The sequence below is a fragment of the Panthera pardus genome, unplaced genomic scaffold (assembly GCF_024362965.1).
Source record: "Panthera pardus isolate Hobbes unplaced genomic scaffold, ASM2436296v1 HiC_scaffold_11, whole genome shotgun sequence".
Lineage (NCBI taxonomy): Eukaryota > Metazoa > Chordata > Mammalia > Carnivora > Felidae > Panthera > Panthera pardus.
Window position 1 is genome coordinate 75,408,850 of NW_026526666.1, and position 20,122 is coordinate 75,428,971.

The window sequence follows — 20,122 nt, forward strand, 5'->3', positions numbered from 1 at the left end:
TTAAAGTACATTCAAACCACAGGATACCATGCAGTTATAAAAAAGAATGAGTAGGCACTTTATCTACTAATATGGAATGACCTCCATGATATATGGTTAAGTAATAAAAGTAATGTGCAGATGTGTTTACATAGGAAGCTGCCATTTATGCTTAAAAAGAACTCTGCATATTCTCTTGGATACAAATAAAAAAGATCTCTTGAAGGGTGCATAGAAAGTTATAAAAATGGTTGCCTCTAAGGTAGAATTTGGTGGTGGATGTAGGAAAAGGATTTTCACTTATACAACTATAAGTCTATAGTCTATAAGTTTCACTTATCAGATTTGTAAGTTTCCTCATTTAAAAAAAGTAAGTTACTTAAAAAACAGGGGTGATTTTTTTCAACAGTACTTCCCAAATGTTAGTCTATAAATCAGAGAATGCCCATGGAGAATAATTCACCCTCCATGAAATCAGGTAACAATTATGTGTGCATCACAATCCTGAATTTAATTTAATCCTTATTCTTAAGTACTTTGTATGGAGGTGTTAGTAGATAATAGTTATCAATGTACTATTTACACAACAGGCAATATTAAAGGCTGGTATCATTATATCAATTCCTCAAATTTGGAATCCTGGAATTTAAAAGCACTGATTTAGTTAGCTTTTGTTCTCATGTTGAATAATCTATTTTTACACATTATTTCGAAAGGCATTCCTCCTGTGTATTTCATGATGTCGACTAAGTGATGAATTATAGCTGAAGGCTTTTCCACATTCATTACATTCATAAGGCTTTTCTCCAGTATGGTGTCTCTGATGTTTCTTAAAGGATGAATCATGCCTGTAGGCTTTTCCACAGCGGTTGCATTCATATGCTTTCACTCCTGTATGAACAGTTTTATGGTTGCTAAGGTGTATCCTCTGTCTAAAGGCTTTCCCACATTCCTTACATTTGTAGGGTCTCTCCCCAGTATGGATTCTCTGGTGATGCGTTAGATACGCTCTATGACTAAAGGTTTTACAACACGCAGTGCACGCATAGGGCTTCTCCCCAGTGTGAATTCTTATATGTTCACTAAGGTGTCTAATCTGTCGGAAGGTTTTCCCACATTCATTGCACGTAAAGGGTTTCTCTCCAGAATGAGTTCTCAAATGCTGGATCAAGCTAATGTTCTGGCTGAAAGCTTTCTGACATTTATCACATACATAGGGTTTCTCTCCAGTGTGAGTTCTATGATGCTGATTAAGAGATGAGCGATGCCTAAAGGCTTTGCCACATTCTTCACATTCAAAGGGTTTCTCGCCAGTATGGATCCTCTGGTGTGTAGTAAGGGATGCACTTTGGCTAAACGCTCTTCCACATTCCTTACATCTGAAAGGTTTTTCACCAGTATGAATTCTCATGTGTTCAGTAAGATGAATGGGTTGTTTGAAGTTTTTTTCACATATATTACATTCATAGGTTTTTGTTCTTATGTAACTCGGATGATTTATCAAGTCTAATTTGTATTTATTCCTCTTTCTAGGTGTATCACATTTACGGTGCCTCTGTTCTATCGTAACATTTGAACTGACAATATTTTCCCCGAATTTGTTAGTTTCCTGGTCACTCTTCTTGTGGGTCAGGATGGCGTGTCTTATATCTCTTCCATGGGATTCCTGGTGCTCTTCTAACTCGCCATCATATTTAGAGACTTTTCTCAATGTGGAATAAATGACATCATCTCTCAGGAACCCTTCCATCATAATGCCATGATATAAGTGTTCCTGTAAAATATCATTCTTTGAAGCTGATGTACTGGTTTCTGTTTTATTTTTCAAATCTGAAAGAAATGGAAAAAATGCACATAACTCACATTCATTATGCTTCAAAAAATCAATTACTATAGTGGATATGGAATAGAGATTTAGACAACTACACATATAAAACACATGAGACTTTGATTACATTTGACCCTTGCACAACATGGGGGTTGGGATATCAACCTCAACACAGTAAAAAAAATCCATGTATAACTTCTGATTCCCACCGAAACTTAACTACTAATAGCTTACTGTTGACTAGAAGCCTCACCAGTAAATCAATTAACACTTACTTTTTATGTTATGTGTATCATATACTAGATTCTTACAATAAAGAGAAAAGAAAATGCACTGTAAAAAATCCACATATGGGGTGCCTGCGTAGCTCAGTTGGTTAAATGTTTGACTCTCGATTTTGGCTCATATCATGATCTCACAGTTCAAGAGATCGAGTCCTGTGTCGGGCTCTGCACTGACAGCATGGAGCTTGCTTGGAAGTCTCTCTCTCCCTCTGTCCCCACACACCCCCCCACCCCCACTTGTGTTCTCTCTCTCTCAAAATAAATAAACATTAAAAAAAGTTGACAAATCATTTCATTAAAAAGAAAAACTCCAGGGGTGCCTAAGTGGCTCAGTCTGTTGAGCGTCCAACTTTGGCTCAGGTCATGATCTCATGATTGATGGGTTTGAGCCCCACATCAGGCTCTGCGCTGACAGCATGGAGCCTGCTTCGGATTTTCTGTCTCCCTTGCTCTCTGCCCCTCCCCCACTCACCCCCTCCCTTTCTAAAATAAACATTAAAAAAAATCCACATATAATAGGTGGACGCATGCAGTTCAAACCAGTGTTGTTCAAGGTCAATTGCACATGTAAAAATGGTTATGCAACATGGGGAGGTAATGGGAAGTTAAGAAACAGTAAATAAGGTAAATGTGTGATTTTATACAGAGAGTAAAATTTGAGCACTTCAGACATGCTCTAATACTAAATAATGAAATTTCAGAGCTATGTCTTAAGAATATCTTTTCTTGACAACTACTTTTAGAAAACAATCTCAGAAAGATAAAAAGATGTCCCTCTCCCCACACCAGCAGGAGATGCTCATTCAAAAACTAAGGTCTGAACTAAGAACTTTCATGAAAACATTAAGCTGTCTTTTATCGAAACTTGTATTAACATTTGCTTTGTTCTATTTCCTGTGGTTATTAATCTGTCCCTAGAAATGTTATTTATACAAAGGAGACTTGTAAGAAACCCAAACTGCTGTATTACTATTATTGCTATGTTCTCTGAAAATATCTTTTAATCTCTACAGTTTTGACTGGGTTTTTTGATAATCTGTTATACCCATTACTAATATTTCAACTGATACATCTTCTTTCTTGAAAAGTATAACTTTTTGTAAGATTTTTCGGTCAACACAAAAGGATCAATAATACTTCCAAATTCTTAATGAGTTAAAGGCAATAATAGAGTCTATGTTGTGTAGGCTTCTGATTCTGGTCCTGAAAATGGGAGGTGGAAGAAAAGAAGACAGAGCAAGAGAGAAGAAGCCTTCTATGTCATGTCCCCTTTCCCAATTCAATATCCAGGCCTGAAGGACCAAACTACAGAAGAAGAGATTTTTAACATTTTTTTAAAAACGTTTATTTCTTTAAAAAAATTTTTTTAACTTTTATTTATTCTTGAGAGAGAGACAGAGTACAAGCCAGGGAGGGGGAGAGAGAGAGAGGGAGACACAGAATCTGAAGCAGGCTCCAGGCTCTGAGCTGACAGCACAGAGTCTGATGCGGGGCTCAAACTCATGAATTGTGAGATCATGACCTGAGCCGAAGTTAGACGCTTAGCTGAGTGAGCCACCCAGGTGCCCCAAAATGTTGATTTACTTTGAGAGAGAAAACACACGCATGATGGGGGACTGTCAGAGAGAGAGACGGAGAGAGAATCTCAAGCGGGCTCTGCGTGGACAGGGCTCAATCTCACAAACTATGAGATCATGAATTGAGCAGAAATCAAAAAGTCCAATGGATAACCAACTGAACCAGCCAGGCGTTCCAAGAATTTAACTTTGAATGAAGTTGTGAGTTTTTGTTATTGCAGTAAACTAAAATGTTTTAGTAAAATCAAACTGTTCTTATTATTTAAAGCGACTGGAAAATCTAAATGAAATTCATGGTAGCTCTTATTTTCATTATTATAAGCTGAAAAAGAGAAAACCCAAGAGAATATATAAACAAATTATTGGAATTAATAATGGAATGAAACAAGATGGCTAGCTATAGGATCAATATACAAATCCAACTGTTCTATTATTATACACCAGCAACAAACAGAAAACATAATTTAAAAATATATACCATCAAAATAGCAAAATAAAAGGTCTTCAAGATGAATCTAACAAAAGAGATGCAATAGGGACAAGACCTTTATACGGAAAATTCTGAAACTTTATTAAAAAAAAAAAAGTTAGGAAATACTAATGAATGCAGCAATATTCCCTGTTTCTAGATAGTAAAAAAAAAAAAGTTAGGAAATACTAATGAATGCAGCAATATACCCTGTTTCTAGATAGTAACACTCAATATCATAACATTAATTCTCCCTAAAGTTGATCTATAAATTCAATTCTCTTCCAATCAAAACACCACCAGAGTATTTGCATGTGTGTGGGTGTGTGTGAAATTTCATGCATTCATTATATAATTTGCATGGAAGAGCAAGGGGCTAATAATGAGGACAATTTTGAAGAACAAAGTGGGAGAACTACCTTGACCACATATGAGTTTCACTATGAAATACAGTGATTACAACAGCTTGGCATTACAGTAGGGCTAGAAGAGAAAAATGGAACAGAATACAGTGCCCAGAACAGACACAAGTATATAAGGAAACTTGATAGGTAACAGAGTGGTATTAACTATTAAATAAATGGTTCCTGGACTGATTATCCATGTGGAAAAGGCACCTCACACTACACATAAAATAATTCTAGGTGAATTAACTCTAAATATGAAAAGCCAAACTTAAGAATATAAGATGATATATACATCCTTTCTATAGATCAAGAAAAAAAAACAGAACTGGCAAAGTAATTTACGTAAGAGAAATCTAGATGGTCAATAGCCATGAAAAGTATGCTCCTCTTGCTGATAATGAGGAAAATGAAAGAAACGGTAAGATACCATATTCACCCACAAATTTACAATAATTTTAAAGTTTGACAAAGCCAAGTGTTGACAAAGATGCTGCACTCTGGAAAGTCTTAAGGCTTGCCGAGGGGAGGTACATATTGGTGCAACTGCTTTGAAGAGCAAGTTGGTAATATCAAGCAAAAGGAAGGTGCATACACTCCATGACCCAACAGTTTTGCTTCCACATCGCAGAGAAATACTTGCATGTGTACACAAGAAGACACGTACAGGAAGACTTACTGCATCTTGGTAACCCCCAAATTTAGAAACAATATGTCTATTAACAGGAAAATAGATAAATAAATTTATTTATTTATTAGTTCAACAGAAATAACTAGAAGAAGATGGATAAATATCAATTGTGTTGACTGAGAAAAGCAAGTAGAAGTATATACACCATTTATTTAAAGAATAAAAACATGAAGGGGCACCTGGGTGGCTCAGTCGGTTGGGCGTCTGACTTCAGCTCAGGTCACGATCTCATAGTTCATGGATTCGAGCCCCACACTAGACTCTGTGCTGACAGCTCAGAGCCTGGAGCCTGCTTCAGATTCTGTGCCTCCCTCTCTCTCTTTGCCCCTCTCCTGCTTGTGCTCTCTCTCTCTCTCAAAAATAAATAAATAAACTTAAAAAAAAAAACCCATGCAAAATAATACCAAATATTGTTCCAGGATATACACACGCAGTGAAAGTATGAAGACATATAGGAGAATGACAATATTTAAACTCTGAAAAGTTGGTTATTTAAAAAAAAATTTTTTAATCTTTGTTTATTAAAAAAAAAAATTTTTTTAACGTTTTATTTATTTTTGAGACAGAGAGAGACAGAGCATGAACGGGGGATGGGCAGAGAGAGACGGAGACACAGAATCAGAAGCAGGCTCCAGGCTCTGAGCCATCAGCCCAGAGCCTGACGCGGGGCTCGAACTCACAGACCGCGAGATCGTGACCTGAGCTGAAGTCAGACGCTTAACCGACTGAGCCACCCAGGCGCTCCAATCTTTATTTATTTTTGAGAGAGAGAGAGACAGAGCACGAGCAGGGAAGAAATAGAGACAGGGATAAACAGAATCCGAAGTAGGTTCCAGCTTCTGAGCTGTCAGCACAGAGCCCAACATGGAGCTCAAACTCATGAACTGTGAGATCATGACCTGAGCCAAAGTTGGATGCTCAACTGACTGAGTCACCTAGTTGTCCCCGAAAAATTGGTTATTTTAAAAGGTAAAGGGGGAATAGCAGGACTTCAACTCTTTTTTCTTAACCTAGGTGGAAGCTACATAGAAATTTGTTATAATGTTCTCTATGCCTTTCTGAACACCTAAAATATTTCATAATAAAGCAAAGTTTAAGGAGATGGTTAAAGACCACTTAATTGTCCTGTGGCAATTTCTCTTGCAAGAATTTTCATACAGTTGTTACAAAAAATACAAAAGGTAGATAAATAAGTTAAAAAGAGAGTGAGAATCAAAGCTGAAATTGTAAAATGAAAATTGGTGGAAAGTGGAAACAGAATGTAAGAGAGAAAATTAAAGATCTGTCGAATGCAGTGAGCCCTGAAAAAGAGATGTGTTTTCCGTGAAGAGAGACCATGTACATCTGACTGCTCAGAGAAAGGCGCTTTCGATTTGCAGAGTTCAGGATACTGAAGAAAAGAGGAAAAGTCGAGTTCAACCTAAATTAAGACAAGACTCCCTGCCCTCCAACTCCAGAGAGACTTTTGCAAGGTGAGGTGAAGGAAAGGGATGATGGAGGGAGGGGTGACGTCAGGTTTAGTGCATGCCCTGTCCACTGACTTCAGCCTTCCCCACAGCCTGGGAGACTTCGGGGACTCTGGCCTACATATTAAAAGGTACTATCTGACTTGGTCTCACCTGATCTGGGATCTCCTGGGCCTTCTTTCTCTGTCATCCATGGCTCTTGTCCTTTCTCCAACTGGGATATCACACTAGGTTTAGAAAGTTGATATCCTGCTTATAAAGTAAAAAAAACAAAAACAAAAACCAAACAAACAAAAAAAAAACCAGAGTATGAATGTTTACACTGAGTTCTAAGAACATCCCCAGAATTCTTTCTAGTCCTCTGGCAGTCAGGGTCTCTGAAGATGGAAAGGGACACCACAGAATGTCTTTCTATTCTCGCTCTAACAAGTAAAGCGGTTCCCCCAAGGAATGAGACATCTCTAATACAGAACTCAAGGCCAAGCTCGAAGGCATCCACAACATTTGATAATTTGGAATTAATGACTTTCCTGTAACAGACAGGTTTTCTGGGTGAATGTTCCGCCCATCCTTACCCACTGACAGCAGGTTCCCATAGTTCTCCAGCATCACCTCCCGGTATAGATTCCGGTGAGCAAGGGGCAGTTGTCCCCACTCCTCCTGGGTAAAGTCCACAGATATGTCCTTGAAAGTCAGCAGTTCCTAGAATATCAAATATATTCCTTTTCAGACAAAGACCACCTCCATCAAGGTCCAAGGAGTTCTGACAGTATTCTAAGTTCTGAGAGATTTTAAACTAGTTTTACTGGCAGCCTCCTCTGGATGTGTCTGAAGACCCTCCGGAGATTACCATAAATACATAGAAAAACAGAAGGTCATATGGGCCTTAGAAAAAATGAAGCAGGATAAGGAGGAAACAGGGAGAACCACATGAAGGTAGCGGAGGATCTTTTATGCAAGGTGGTTGGGGAAGGTCTCTCTAAAAGGGTGAGATTTGACCACAGACATGAATTCAGTGAGGGAGACCTATGTGGAAATCTGAGGGAAGAGCATTCCAGGCAGGTACAAAGGACCTAAAGTGAGAGCATCCTTGGCTTATCTGAGGAACAGGAGAGTGAACAGCATCACTGGTGGCAGGTTGGTGAAGGGAACAGGAGGAGAGGAGGACAGAGGGGCCAGAGGGAGAGACAGAGAGGCTTTCAGCAATTATTGTCACAAAGCCAATGTATTGCTACTGAGCTTAAATCCTGGGGCTCATTGAACTGGAGTTCAATGCAAAGATGAACAAAACTGGAACTGTAGTCTAACCCCATCCTAGCTCAAATACTTGAAGAGATAATAAAGATCAGCCCCCCAGCAGTGGTGGCATGGGTGTTTGTAGTTGGGTTAGTCAGAAGTGAACTCAATCAAATAAAAGCTGTGTCTCAGCCAGAGCTCAGCCACAGCTCTAGGGAGAATATGAATAATCAGTCCCTCACTTTAACCACCAGACAGAGGAAAGGACTTAGTCTTTTGTAAATAAACAAACGACACACATATGTGTATACACACACACACACACACACACGTGTATGTATACATATATATGTGTGTACATATGGATGTGCGCACATATATAGTTCCTCCCCCACTATTTTTTTTTTTTTAAGTTTATTTTGAGAGAGAGTGCGTGTGTGTATGAACAGGGGCGGGGAAGAGAGAGGAGAGAGAGAATCCAAAGCAGGTTTTGTGTGCACTGTCAGCACAGAGCCTGATGTGGGACTCAACCTCATGAACTGTGAGATCATGACCTGAGCTGAAATCAAGTGTCCCTCCCACACCTGACTGACTGAGCCACCCAGGTACCCCTCCCCACTGTTCTTCAATACCCAATATCTCAACTACTAGAAAAAACTGTTACACATGTGAAGAAGGAGGAAAATGTGACCTATAATTAAGAAAATAAAAAGGCACCTGGGTGGCTCAGTCGGTTAAGCGTCCGACTTCAGCTCAGGTCATGATCTCACGGTTTGTGAGTTCGAGCCCCGCGTCAGGCTCTGTGCTGACAGTTCAGAGCCTGGAGCCTCCTTCGGATTCTGTGTCTCCTTCTCTCTCTGCCCCTCCCCCCTCACACTCTGTCTCTCTCTCAAGAATAAATAAACATTAAAAAAATTAAAAAAAAAAAAAAAGAAAAGAAAAATCAATAGAAGCAAGCCCACAGGTGACTAAGTCTTTGGAATTAGCAGACAAGAAGTTTAAAGAAATTATTAAAATGTTAAAAAATTTACAATAAAATATGAATACAGTAAGTGAAAACATGGGGGTAACTAAGAGGAGAGAGTGAGAGAAATACTAAAGAACTATATGAAAATTCTACAAATGAAAAATACAGTATCAGAAAAATCCACTAAATGGACTTAATGGCAGCAGAATGGCCTGAATGGCCCGATGAAGACAAGATCCGTGAAACTTAAGATAGGTCAATAGATATTATTCAAATTGAAGCACCAAGAGGGAAAAAAACCAAACCTGGGATAATACCAAGTGGTTTAATAATATATATAATTAGAATCTCAGAAGAAGATAAAAGAATGGGCAGAAAAAATATTTGGAGAAATAAAGGCTGAAAATTTTCCAAATTTGATGGAAAAAAATCAAGCCACAGACCTAAGCTCAGCAAACCCCCAAAATACTAAATTCAAAAAAAACCAGCCCTACACACATCACAGTAAAACTGCTGAAGAGCAACGACAAAAGATCATGAAGGTAGCCAAAAGAAGGTAGGAAAGGAGGAACAAAAAAAACCCACAAGTTGGTATAAAACAAACAGAAAGGCAGGTCGCCTATAGGGAAATAATAGTAACAGCTGACTTCTCATTCCAAACGATACAAGCTAAAAGATCATGGAACACTTGTAAAGTGCTTCAAAGAAAAAAGTCACCCTAGAGCTCTCTATCCAGTAAAAGATCCTCAAATAGAAGACAACAGAAAGACGTCTTTAGATCAGCAAAAGCTGTGAGAATTCGTCAGAACACCCACACTACAAGAAACGTTGAACGACTTTCTTCTGGTTGAAGGGAAATGATGCCAGGCAGAAACTTGGAATTAAAAGAAGGAATGAAGACTGCAAATTGGTAATTATGTGATGGTTATGAAAAGAACTTTTTTTTTTTGTTTTCTTAATTGCTTAAAAACTATTTACTGCTAAAAACAAAAATAAGAACAGGGGCACCTAGGTGGCTCAGTTGGTTAAGCATCTGACTCTTGATTTCAGCTCAGGTCAGGATCTCTCGGTTTATGAGTTCGAGCCCCAAGTCAGGCTCCTCACTGAGTGTGGAGCCTGCCTGGGATATTCTCTCTCTCTCTTTCTTCTTTTCTCTCTCTCTCTCTCTCTCTCTCTCTCTCTCTCTCCCTCCCTCCCTCCCTCTCTCTGCCCCTCCCCTGCTCATGCTTGCTTTCTCTCACAAAATAAGTGAACTTTTAAAAAACAAAAAACAAAAATAGGAACAATGTACTGTGGGGTTTTAATGTGTAAAGTGAAATATATGATGACAATATACAAACAATGGGGAAGAGTAAATGGAAATACGGGGCTTCCATGCCACATGGGAAACAGTATAATATTAATTCAACTGTGATATGTTAAAAACACATATTATAACGGTCAGAGCAACCACCACAAGCAAATAAAACAAGTATAGCTAAAAAGTCATTAGAGGGCATAAAGTAGAATACTAAAACACCATGCAATCCAAGAGGAAGCAGAAGAGGAACAAAGAAACAAAAATGTGTGAACAGCAAAGAGTAAGAATATACATTTAAATCCCACTGTATCGATGATTATGGTAACTGTAAATGCACTAAACAAGCAAGACACAGCTATATCTAAGGCCATACTTTAAATATAAAGATACAGATAGGTCAAAAGTAAAAGAACTGAAAAAGCTATACCATACAAATAATAACTTAAACAACAGTGGAGGAACTATAATAAATCAGACAAAAGTGGGCTTAGGAGAAGGTATATTACTTGCCATAAAGAAGAGACATCTCATGATGATAAAGTGTCAGTTCATCAAGAAGACAACAATACTACTTGTTAATGTATCTCATAACAGAACTCGAAATAGAGCAGAACTGACAGAACTGAAGGAAGATACATACAAAACCACAACAGATTTCAACATTCCTTTCTCAGTAACTGATACAAGCGGACAATAATGCATCAAGGATACAGATTTGAACCATCTATCTGTCAACTTAATGGACATTTATAGAACACTATACCTATCAACTGCAGAATATACATTCTGTTTTAAACTTTTTATTTTGAGGTCATTATAGATTCCCATGCACTTATAAGAAATAACAAAGAGAGGCGCCTGGGTGGTTCAGTCGGATAAGCATCTGACTTCAGCCCAGGTCATGATTTCACGGTTCCTGGGTTCGGATTCTGTGTCTCCCTCTCTCTCTGCCCCTCCCCGGCTTGCTCGTGTGTGCTCTCTCTCGCTCTCTCTCTCTCTCTCTCAAAAGTAAATAAACATTAAAAGAAAGAAAGAAAAAAAGAAAGAAAGAAAGAAAAGAAAAGAAAAGAAAAGAAAAGAAAAGAAAAGAAAAGAAAAGAAAAGAAAAATAACAAAGAGAAGCCATGTACCCTCTACTGGGAGCAAAGCAAAGTTCTGATTGGAAAGGAGCCGGAGGGAACTTTCTGAGATGGTGGAAATGGTGTATATTTTGGTTACATGGTATATACACATGTCAAAATAGAACTACACATTTTCGGGGTGCCCAGGTGGCTCAGTTGGTTGAGTGTCTGACTCTTGATCTGAGCTCATGTCATTATCTCACGGTTCTTGGATTGAATCCCACATCGGGTTCTATGCTGACAGCACAGAACTGGTCCCTTCTTGGGATTCTCTCTCTGCCCCTCCCCCACTCATGCTCACTTGCTTGCTCTCTCTCTCAAGATAAATAAAAAAACTTAAAAAAAAAAAAAAAAACTATACAGGGGTGCCTGGGTGGCTCAGTTGGTTAAGCATCCGTCTTCGGTTCAGGACATGACCTCACAGTTCATTGGTTTGAGCCTCATGTCGGGCTCTGTGCTGACAGCTCTGAGCCTGGAGCCTGCTTTCGATTCTGTGTCTCCCTCTCTCTCTGCCCCTCTCCCGCTCACACACTCTCTCTCTCAAAAATAAACATTAAAAATTAAAAAAAAATTTAATTTCTTTTCCCAGCAGTAAGAATACCATCAGTTTTTGATACATGTCAAGAAATGAGGAATTCCAGATAAGTGGAATATAGAGAGAACTCTTTAAATAGACTATTACTCCTTATTCTTATTGCTTCTTCCTTATTACTGTAAATAACTTTGAAAAGCATTCAATCCTAGAAAAATATTAGCATCTGAATCAGCGGAGGAAACTGGGATTGTAAACAGCTGAAAAAAATTGCCCCATTACCAAGCAAGTAAATACTTAGAGATAATTTCAGATCCTGTACCATCTAATTACAGAACCCAAGTCCTTTTCACTTAAAACTCTCCTGCCGTCGGATAATATTTCATTTTGAATAGTCTTCCTTTCTCACTCATTCTACAATTTTTCTCCTGTCTTCCCTATGCTTCCAGTCGACAGTGAGGACACCCTGTAATAACTGTCCATTTGTCTAACGTGTGTGTGCTATGTGGCCACACCATTTCTTCCCCACTCACTTCTCCTTTGGTTTGATCTCTACTCCTAATACTATACGAAGGGTTACCACATGAAGTCCACCAGCGAAATGGGTACATCGCCTAAGAATGTCAGAAGGTTCTTGTCACTTTACGAAGTTTGTTTTTTGAGTAAAAATACTCAAAAAAGAAAGTTGACGTGTATCTGAGACCCCAAGTGGCATCTATTTGTTTTTAGGGGCTGGAATTCTAGCATTCATTTCTCTTTCTCTACAGAAATTAGCATAATGTTAAATCAAGATGTTGGCCACAAACAAGAGTTGCAAGGAGGGAAGCCACCATGAGTAGGGGAATCGCCACCACTACAGCCCAGTTTTCTGTACAAGAGCAACTTGCACAGTTCCCTATGTTGAATCTGTTAGCCCCACACTAACAAACACCTCCAAACTCCTCACACTCAAAAAAAAAAAGGCGAGTTATAGCCTTGAAAACCAAGCAGCAGGTCCAAGAAAATGAAAGGAAAACCCAACCCACCTGGGATTCTGCTGCTGGAGGTCCAGAGGTGACTTCAGCCTTCAAACTTTCTCCCTGGGTCTCCTCAGCATCCTGAGAGAGCAGAGCTAAAGAAGGAAAAGAGCCATGAGGTTTATATCTCCCCAAATCCCCCAAATAGAAAAACTGCCTGCAGACCTGCTGAACAGGCTCCTCTCTCAAAACATTCACAGAGAGGGACATTTCGAGCAACTCAGAGCAGAGTGGGGGGCCTCCTTAATAAGCAGGGTCTGCAGTGCACTGCTTTGAGCACTAATACTTCCCAAAGGGCAACACTGGTCCAAAAGCTCAGACCAGGCCACTCCTCTGTTCAAATGTTTCTGGTTAAGAAAGAAAATCCAAACCTTTCCCATGGACATCAGGCCCTCTACAACTCGCCTAAAACACATTTCCCCAAGTGTTCGTTTTCACTAGCCACCATCCTTTATCCATTGTACACATACACTGACCACATTCTTAGCCCTCAGACTCGACTGGTTCCCATTCTCTGAACCACTCTTCGAGGCACTCATTTCTGTATCCTTTTCCCAAATCTTCTACAAAAAAAATGGAAGACCTCTTTCAAGGCCCAATTCAGTGCTATCTGCTTTGTGAAAATTTCTCCAATAAATGTAATCAGAAGAATGTTTCCAGTCTTTTGGCTTCCCAAAGAAATTTACCATAGCACTTTCTTAGGCTACCTTCTATTATTTTGCTCGGGGTATGCGTCTGTCTCCATCAATTAATAATAAGCACTGGAGACCATTATTCATTTTTCCATCGGTCAAGACGCTTTAGCAAAATCCCTGCCTCACGCCGCTAGCTTCCATACCGGCTGAACTTGAAATGTTAAAGGTGTGACCTACGAGATCATGTGAGACACGCGAATTCCTCTGTCCATCTATCTATCTATCCAACCAGACCACCAGATAATGTATAATCTTGGACGTTTCCCCCTGACCTCCTGGAAATCGAGAGTCATCAAGTAGGTCATTCCTTCCTCTCAGAACTACTTGTGGAAAACACTGGCTTTGGGCCAAAATGCCCAAAACTTATGAAGGAAAACCTTGGGGGGGCTTTAAGGAGTAGAAGCCTTTGACCCCACTGTCTGTGACAATCACAATACCTGGGAGCCGCTGGTGGGGAACACTGTATTGTCCTCCTGTTTCGTGCTTTATCCGGGAACTGGAGATGGGGGCAGCACGGAGCACATGGCACAAGGAGCTGAGAACCCAACATCTGCCCTCATAGCTATCCTCGTCCCAAAAGGCACAAGCACGAACCCCAGAGACCTGCTTTCCTCCAATTTTCTCCCCAAGAGACACCTCAATGAAATGGGTACCTATCCTTTCACACACGAATTGAGAATTCTGCTTTCCCTGCCATCAGTCTACTCTCACCTCCTCCTTCAAACATCTTCGTTACATCCTCCCACAGGGGTGCCCCCTCCTTGGCCTTCTTTGGATGGCGCAACTTCACCCAGGTGCTGGCCTCCGTGGGCAGGGTGATCAGGAGCTGCTGTAGCATGATGATGCCCACCCAACCGGGCGTGTCCACTTCTGGTGACGAAAGTGCCAGAATCTCTGCTGAGAGGCTTCACAGGTATGCGGTCTCCTCTGACCACAATCTCCCGCCCCCAGAACTTTGTTGTGTCCCTGCAGCACCAGAACCCGGGGGTTCCTAGAGGCTGATGTGACCTTAACAACTCTGAAAAACTGACTTCTCTCTTAAATTAAGGAGTGCCTTCTTGGGAGGCAGCCAGTTGAGCAGTTTGGAGTGCATGCCTCTATAGTCTTCTAGAGGAGCAAAAGACAGAAGAGGAGGGATCCAGAAGCACCGACCACACATCCAGAACTCCAGAACTTGAGGAAATATATTTTAAACTGCAAAAGATCCGAAAATAAAGATTTGGCATCAACGTGGGAATAAGTATAATCAGTCTTCTTGGATGTGGCTGTCTCCCAGTTCCATACACACATCCATAAACAGCCAAAAAGGTATAAAAACAAGCATAGACCCTCTCTTGACTTCCCTCCCAGTAAGCTGCACCCATCTTCTGCCTGGATACAGACTTAGTGGAGTTAAGAGGGCAAGCTTTGAATTCAGTTTAGGTGAGAATCCTGACACTTGTACTTAAAAGCTCTAAGACACTTCAACTCTCTGGAGCTTCAGTTTCTTCATCTATAAAATGGGAATAACAATTGTACTTTATAGGGCTGTAACATTAATTGAAACAATGTCAAGCATACAGAAAACCCTTAGTAATAAATATTGCTATACAATTTTTGCTTTACCACAGCATTACCTTTTCCAGCTACTTTTAAAAACAATTAGAGATCTACATTTAAAGTTCATTTCAAGTGTCAGAAGTGATGGAATAATCACACAGCTGCATTTTCACCTGACCAAACAGCAACAGGTACATTCCCCAACCACGCAGATGCCCAGCAGCGGGCAAGTCCTTTTGGCCTGTGAAGATGCCTCCTGGTTTCAGAAATGTTAAAACTGGGGGAGGGGGAGGGGTTCAGATGGAGGAAATACAGCACTTCGAGTATCATGAGGACTACTGCACAAGTGTTTGCAACAGGGAAATCCGGAAACAACTCAAATCTATCATCTCATCCAAAGCCCCCCGCATCTGAGCAGGTGCCTCCACAGCCACCTGGTCCAGCGTAACTGGGGCCCCGCGCACAGACCGAGCTCCGTATAAAGGGAGCTGGCCCAACTTTTTGAAGTTTGCAAGGGAGGGTATGTAGCTTACGGGCTCCCCCCACCGGGCCCCAAGCTGTGCCCGCTGCAGAGAAAGGAGCTGCATCCTGCAGGATGGAGCATGTGGAAATATCCTGCCCCCGGAATACATAAAAGTAAACGTCTAGTTACCAAAGTGGGGAAACTTTCGAAGCAGCATTTGGAAGCTGCCGCTCCTCACCGCTCCCGGCCGTGCCTTCCCGGGACGGAGGCTGCACACCCGCGCATCCTCCCACTCACCAGCTCGGCCCCGGACGCTGCTGGGACCAAGGACGCGGCCGCGAGAGCGCTCGCTCCCGAGGCTTTCGGCGCCACAGGGTGTCTCTTCAGAGGACCGGGCGGTAGCGGATTTTGTTCTTCCCCCGCCTTCGTAGACCGCATGCCCCGCTCACCGACGATTCTCCAAAGCACGCCCAGCGTTCCCGCAGGCTTCCTTCGGGAGCCCGCGGACCTCGGCCTCCGCCCCGGATGCGGGGCTTTTCCCGGTCCCCCCGGGGAGCCTGTCTAGGGCCGGCCGCCGCACCGCATCTCACCGCCGCCCTCCCAGGCGGCCTTCCTCGGCCGCGCTCCGGGGCGCGGGGCTCCGCGGGCCGCAGTGGGAGGGCTGTCCTGACCCCGCTTCCCGCAGACGCGCGCGAGGATACACCTCGCGGGCACTCGCTCTGACGCCGGCCCGGCGGCGGCGGCAGCCGGCTCCACCCGCCGCCCCGCCTCGTGGGCCGCAGCCCGGCGTCGCCCGGGGCCTCCGTCCTCCCGCCGCGCCCCGCCGTCGCCCACGCCTCAGGTCGCCCCCCGCGCCGCCGGGCCCGCCCCGGGTCCGGCCACCCCACGCGGCCGCGCAGCCCCCCGCCCAGCGCGCGCGCCTTCCGGCGGCCCGCACGCCCAGCTGCCGACTCCGCCCACGAGGGGCCGCCCCGTGCCCGCCCCCTCCCGGGAAGCCGGCGCACCCGAAAACCCGGCGCTGGAGCGGCGGAGCGCGCGCGGGCGCCCAGACCCCGGGGGCAGCCGCCAACCGGCCCACCGCGTGCGGGGCCAGGCGGCCTCTGGAGAGACCACTTGGCCCTCCAACTCTTCCGTGGGGAAACCCCTTGTCATTCAGTCATTCATTCCTTCAGCAAGTATCTTGAGTGCGTGTCGTCCGTCCTACATTGTTACAGGCTCTAAGCATATGGCAGTTACCAGAATGGTCCCTGCTTTTTTGGATCTTAATGCATGGGGAATTAAATAGATAATGTTACACAACAAAAATTCAGCCCAGTACAGTTGAAGATCTAATTCGCTTTATTGATTCACGGAATGGGGTAGCATCCCCATCTGGCAAGTGGAAGGGAGCACTAGGTAGTTGTATAAAATAGGTTTTTATAGGAGGGAGGGTGGGACAAGGAAGTTATTAGCAAAAGAAAAGAAAGGATTGGTCCCGGTAAGGTCACCTTACCTTAGGGACTAGGGCCCAGGGTCTAACTGGGGGGATTAACTCATTTTCCTTTGGGGGTTGGGGAGGGCCCATGTGACATACTAGCTCATTTGTGCTAGATCAGGAATCTCCTGATTGACTTGTTAAGACTACATTTCTGGGGGTGGTTGGAACTACAATTAGCTTAGGTATTAAGCCCCGGTATAACGGGTCCATTTGGAGCCTGTGGTTTTTCTTTTTAACAGTAATAAATTTACAAAACAGGTAGCACCCCAGATGATGATGAGGGCTATGAGGAAAGGGAAAGCAGTGTGTGAAAATGGGATAATGACTGGAGTTTCTCTTCTTGGAATAGTGGAGCTAAGATATTTATATCAAGCCACCTCAGAAAACAAGAAACACTAAAGTCTGGAATATTTATTTTTAATGTTCTTAGAGGAGTGCATTAGTTTGCTAGGGCTGCCGCAATAAAATACCACAGACTGGGTGGCTTAAACAACAGTAATTTATTTTCTCACGGGTCTGGAGGCTAGAAGTCCAGGATCCAGGTCTCAGCAGAGTTAGGGAAACTGAATGGACTCTATTTTAGACAGGCTTCATCTCTGCTATTTCTCTGCCAGGCCCCATTTACTTCTGTTCTGTATTTCACCTTGCATCTGAGTAAACCAAGGAAGGTATGTTCCCACTCCAAGGGGGGAAGCAAGAAAGTTATTCATTCTCTGAGTTTCATCCTAGGCCCCCATGTACCTGATAACATCTAAGAAGAACCAGATCTCGAGCTCCAGGACATTAGGTTTGAACAAACTTCCATTGACACTGGCACCCATAATCCCTATCTTCAGTGACTTATAGAATAACAGCTATTGTCCACCTGACAGTCCTTTGATCAGACCTAGATTCCTAAAAGAACACATACCCTGGACCGCTTACCCCCAGCAACAGGCAGACTCACTTCTCCCTTTACGAGTCTCTCAGATACTCTGCCTACTATGCTCTATCACTTATGCTACTCAGTAAACTCTGCTCTCACTTCCTCCTGGCTTGAGTTTCATTTCTATCCTGTGCAAAGCCAAGGACCCTCTTGGCTGGTCCTGCAGTAACCCCTCCATCCCCTGCCCTCTGCCCTGATCCTCAGACCAGGCCTGCCTATGTCAGCAGAGTTGGTTTCTCCCGAAGCTCTACTTACTCCTTGGCTTACTAATGGCTGCCTTCACTCTATGTCCTCATATGGTCTTTCCTCTGTGTGCTTGCAGGCCCCTGGTATCTCTCTGCGTGCAAATTTCCTCTTCTTATAAGGACACTGGTCAGGTTGGGTTAGAGCATACCCCAATGACTCATTTATCTTAATCGCTTCTTTAAAGTAATTAATAAATGTGATCACTTAAATATGGGATTAAATACAGCCACATTCTCAGGTACTAGAGGTGAAGGTTAGGGTTTCAACATATGAATTTGGCAGGGGGCAGGGCAGTGGGGAGGACGCAATTCTGCCCATAACACAATTCTGCCCATGTTATGGTGCCCATAACATAATGTCATAGACAAGGCATCTAAGAGATGGCAAGACAGTAGGAAATTACCAGACCAAAAGACAGAAAGTCAGGATCCAGGAAGTAATCCAACTTGTAAAATGCTCTTGCCCCGAGTAAAGGCGTTAACAATAAACATATATGGAGTGGAGGGTGTTTGCTCCTGCATCACTAAAAGCTGCATAGGGAGAGAAGGGAGGACATGACCAGTAAAGGGAGTGAAGACGTGATATGGCATTGGTACAAGTGGGTTGGAAGAATTTTTCAAACTGGGTACTAGAATGTGTTTGCTGTAGAGACATACATACAAAAATTGTGTGTGTGTGTGTGTGTGGTAAAAAAAACACAAAACACAAAACAAAAACAAACGTAACATAAAATTTACCATCTAACCTCCTTTAAGTGTACAGTTCAATAGTTTTAACTGTATTCATATTGTGAAACAGACTTCCAGAACTTTTTCATCTTGCAAATCTGAAACTCTATGCCCATTAAACAAGAACTCCCCTTTTCCCTCTCCACCTAGTACCTGGGAACCACTAGTCTACTTTCTGTTTCACTGAGTTTCATACTTTTGATACTTTATATAAATGGAACCAGACAATGTTGTCTTTTTCCATCAACATTTTAACATTGGTAATATCTAGGTTCTGTCATGTTTGTTTTCTTTACACATCTCTGTGTTTTCATAAATGAGCATTTACTTTATAACAAGGAGAAAACACACAAAATGCAATATTAATGGTTTGTTTCTGAATGATTAGGTGTACCTAGCATAATAAATGTGTTGTGTAGTGCCTATTAAAAATGCCTCTTGACAGGGGTGCCTGGGTGGCTCAGTTGGTTGAGCGTCCGACTTCAGCTCAGGTCATGATCTCATAGCTCATGAGTTCGAGCCCCGTGTTGGGCTCTGTGCTGACAGCTTGGAACCTGCTTCGGGTTCTGTGCCTCCCTCTCTCTCTGCCCCAACCCACTTGCATTCTGTCTCTGTCTCTCTCAAAAGTAAATAAACATTAAAAAAATTTTTTTAAAATGCCTCTTGACAGATGAAAAAATAAGTTTGACTAAGATCACAAAGTTAGGGGGTGGTAGAGTTGGAATTTGAATACATATTTTTAGGATTTCTGAATGCAAACTCTTCACCACTCTGCTATGAAGGCTTAGGATCTGAGCACAACCTAATGTTCAGTGAAAAACAATTGCAGTTCAAAAGACAGCTAACCCATGATTCTAATTAGGCAAAAGCACACACAAAGAGGACTCAAAATAACAAAAATAATCCTCTATGTTATCCCTGTAATGAAGGACAGGGAAACGTTATTTTAGCTCTATAGTATTAGGTACTGAATTGCCCAGGCTGGTGCTCTCCTCCCACCTCCAAACACCACCCATGAGTAAGTATTACATCTTCAATATTCTGAGAAAATTAGTGAAAACAGTGACCAAAGAGTTAAGGGGACTAATTGCAGCTGCAGAGTAATAAACTCAACTGCAACTTTTTACCCTTTTTGTTTGCCTTTAAACCTCCCTGTCTCTCCTTGGAGAAGATGATTTA

General features: G+C 42.2%; 1 protein-coding gene across 6 annotated transcripts; it reads right to left on the reverse strand.

The window, feature by feature from the left end:
• Positions 1-488: 488 nt before the first annotated feature.
• ZFP69 (ZFP69 zinc finger protein) lies at positions 489-16,513 on the reverse strand. Of its 6 annotated transcripts, none has more exons than XM_019429120.2 (6): positions 15,865-16,513; positions 14,277-14,435; positions 12,880-12,965; positions 7,274-7,400; positions 6,852-6,950; positions 489-1,809 (listed from the first exon to the last, which is right to left on the reverse strand). In XM_019429120.2, exons 2-6 carry the CDS (start codon positions 14,401-14,403, stop codon positions 677-679), a joined length of 1,572 nt encoding a protein of 523 aa, XP_019284665.2. In that variant the 5' UTR covers positions 14,404-14,435; positions 15,865-16,513; the 3' UTR covers positions 489-676. The 6 variants fall into 6 exon arrangements, with proteins under 6 accessions (XP_019284665.2, XP_019284666.2, XP_019284663.2 ...); XM_019429121.2 differs by having other exon boundaries at positions 6,852-6,947; positions 14,277-14,759; XM_019429118.2 differs by having other exon boundaries at positions 14,277-14,759.
• Positions 16,514-20,122: the final 3,609 nt, after the last annotated feature.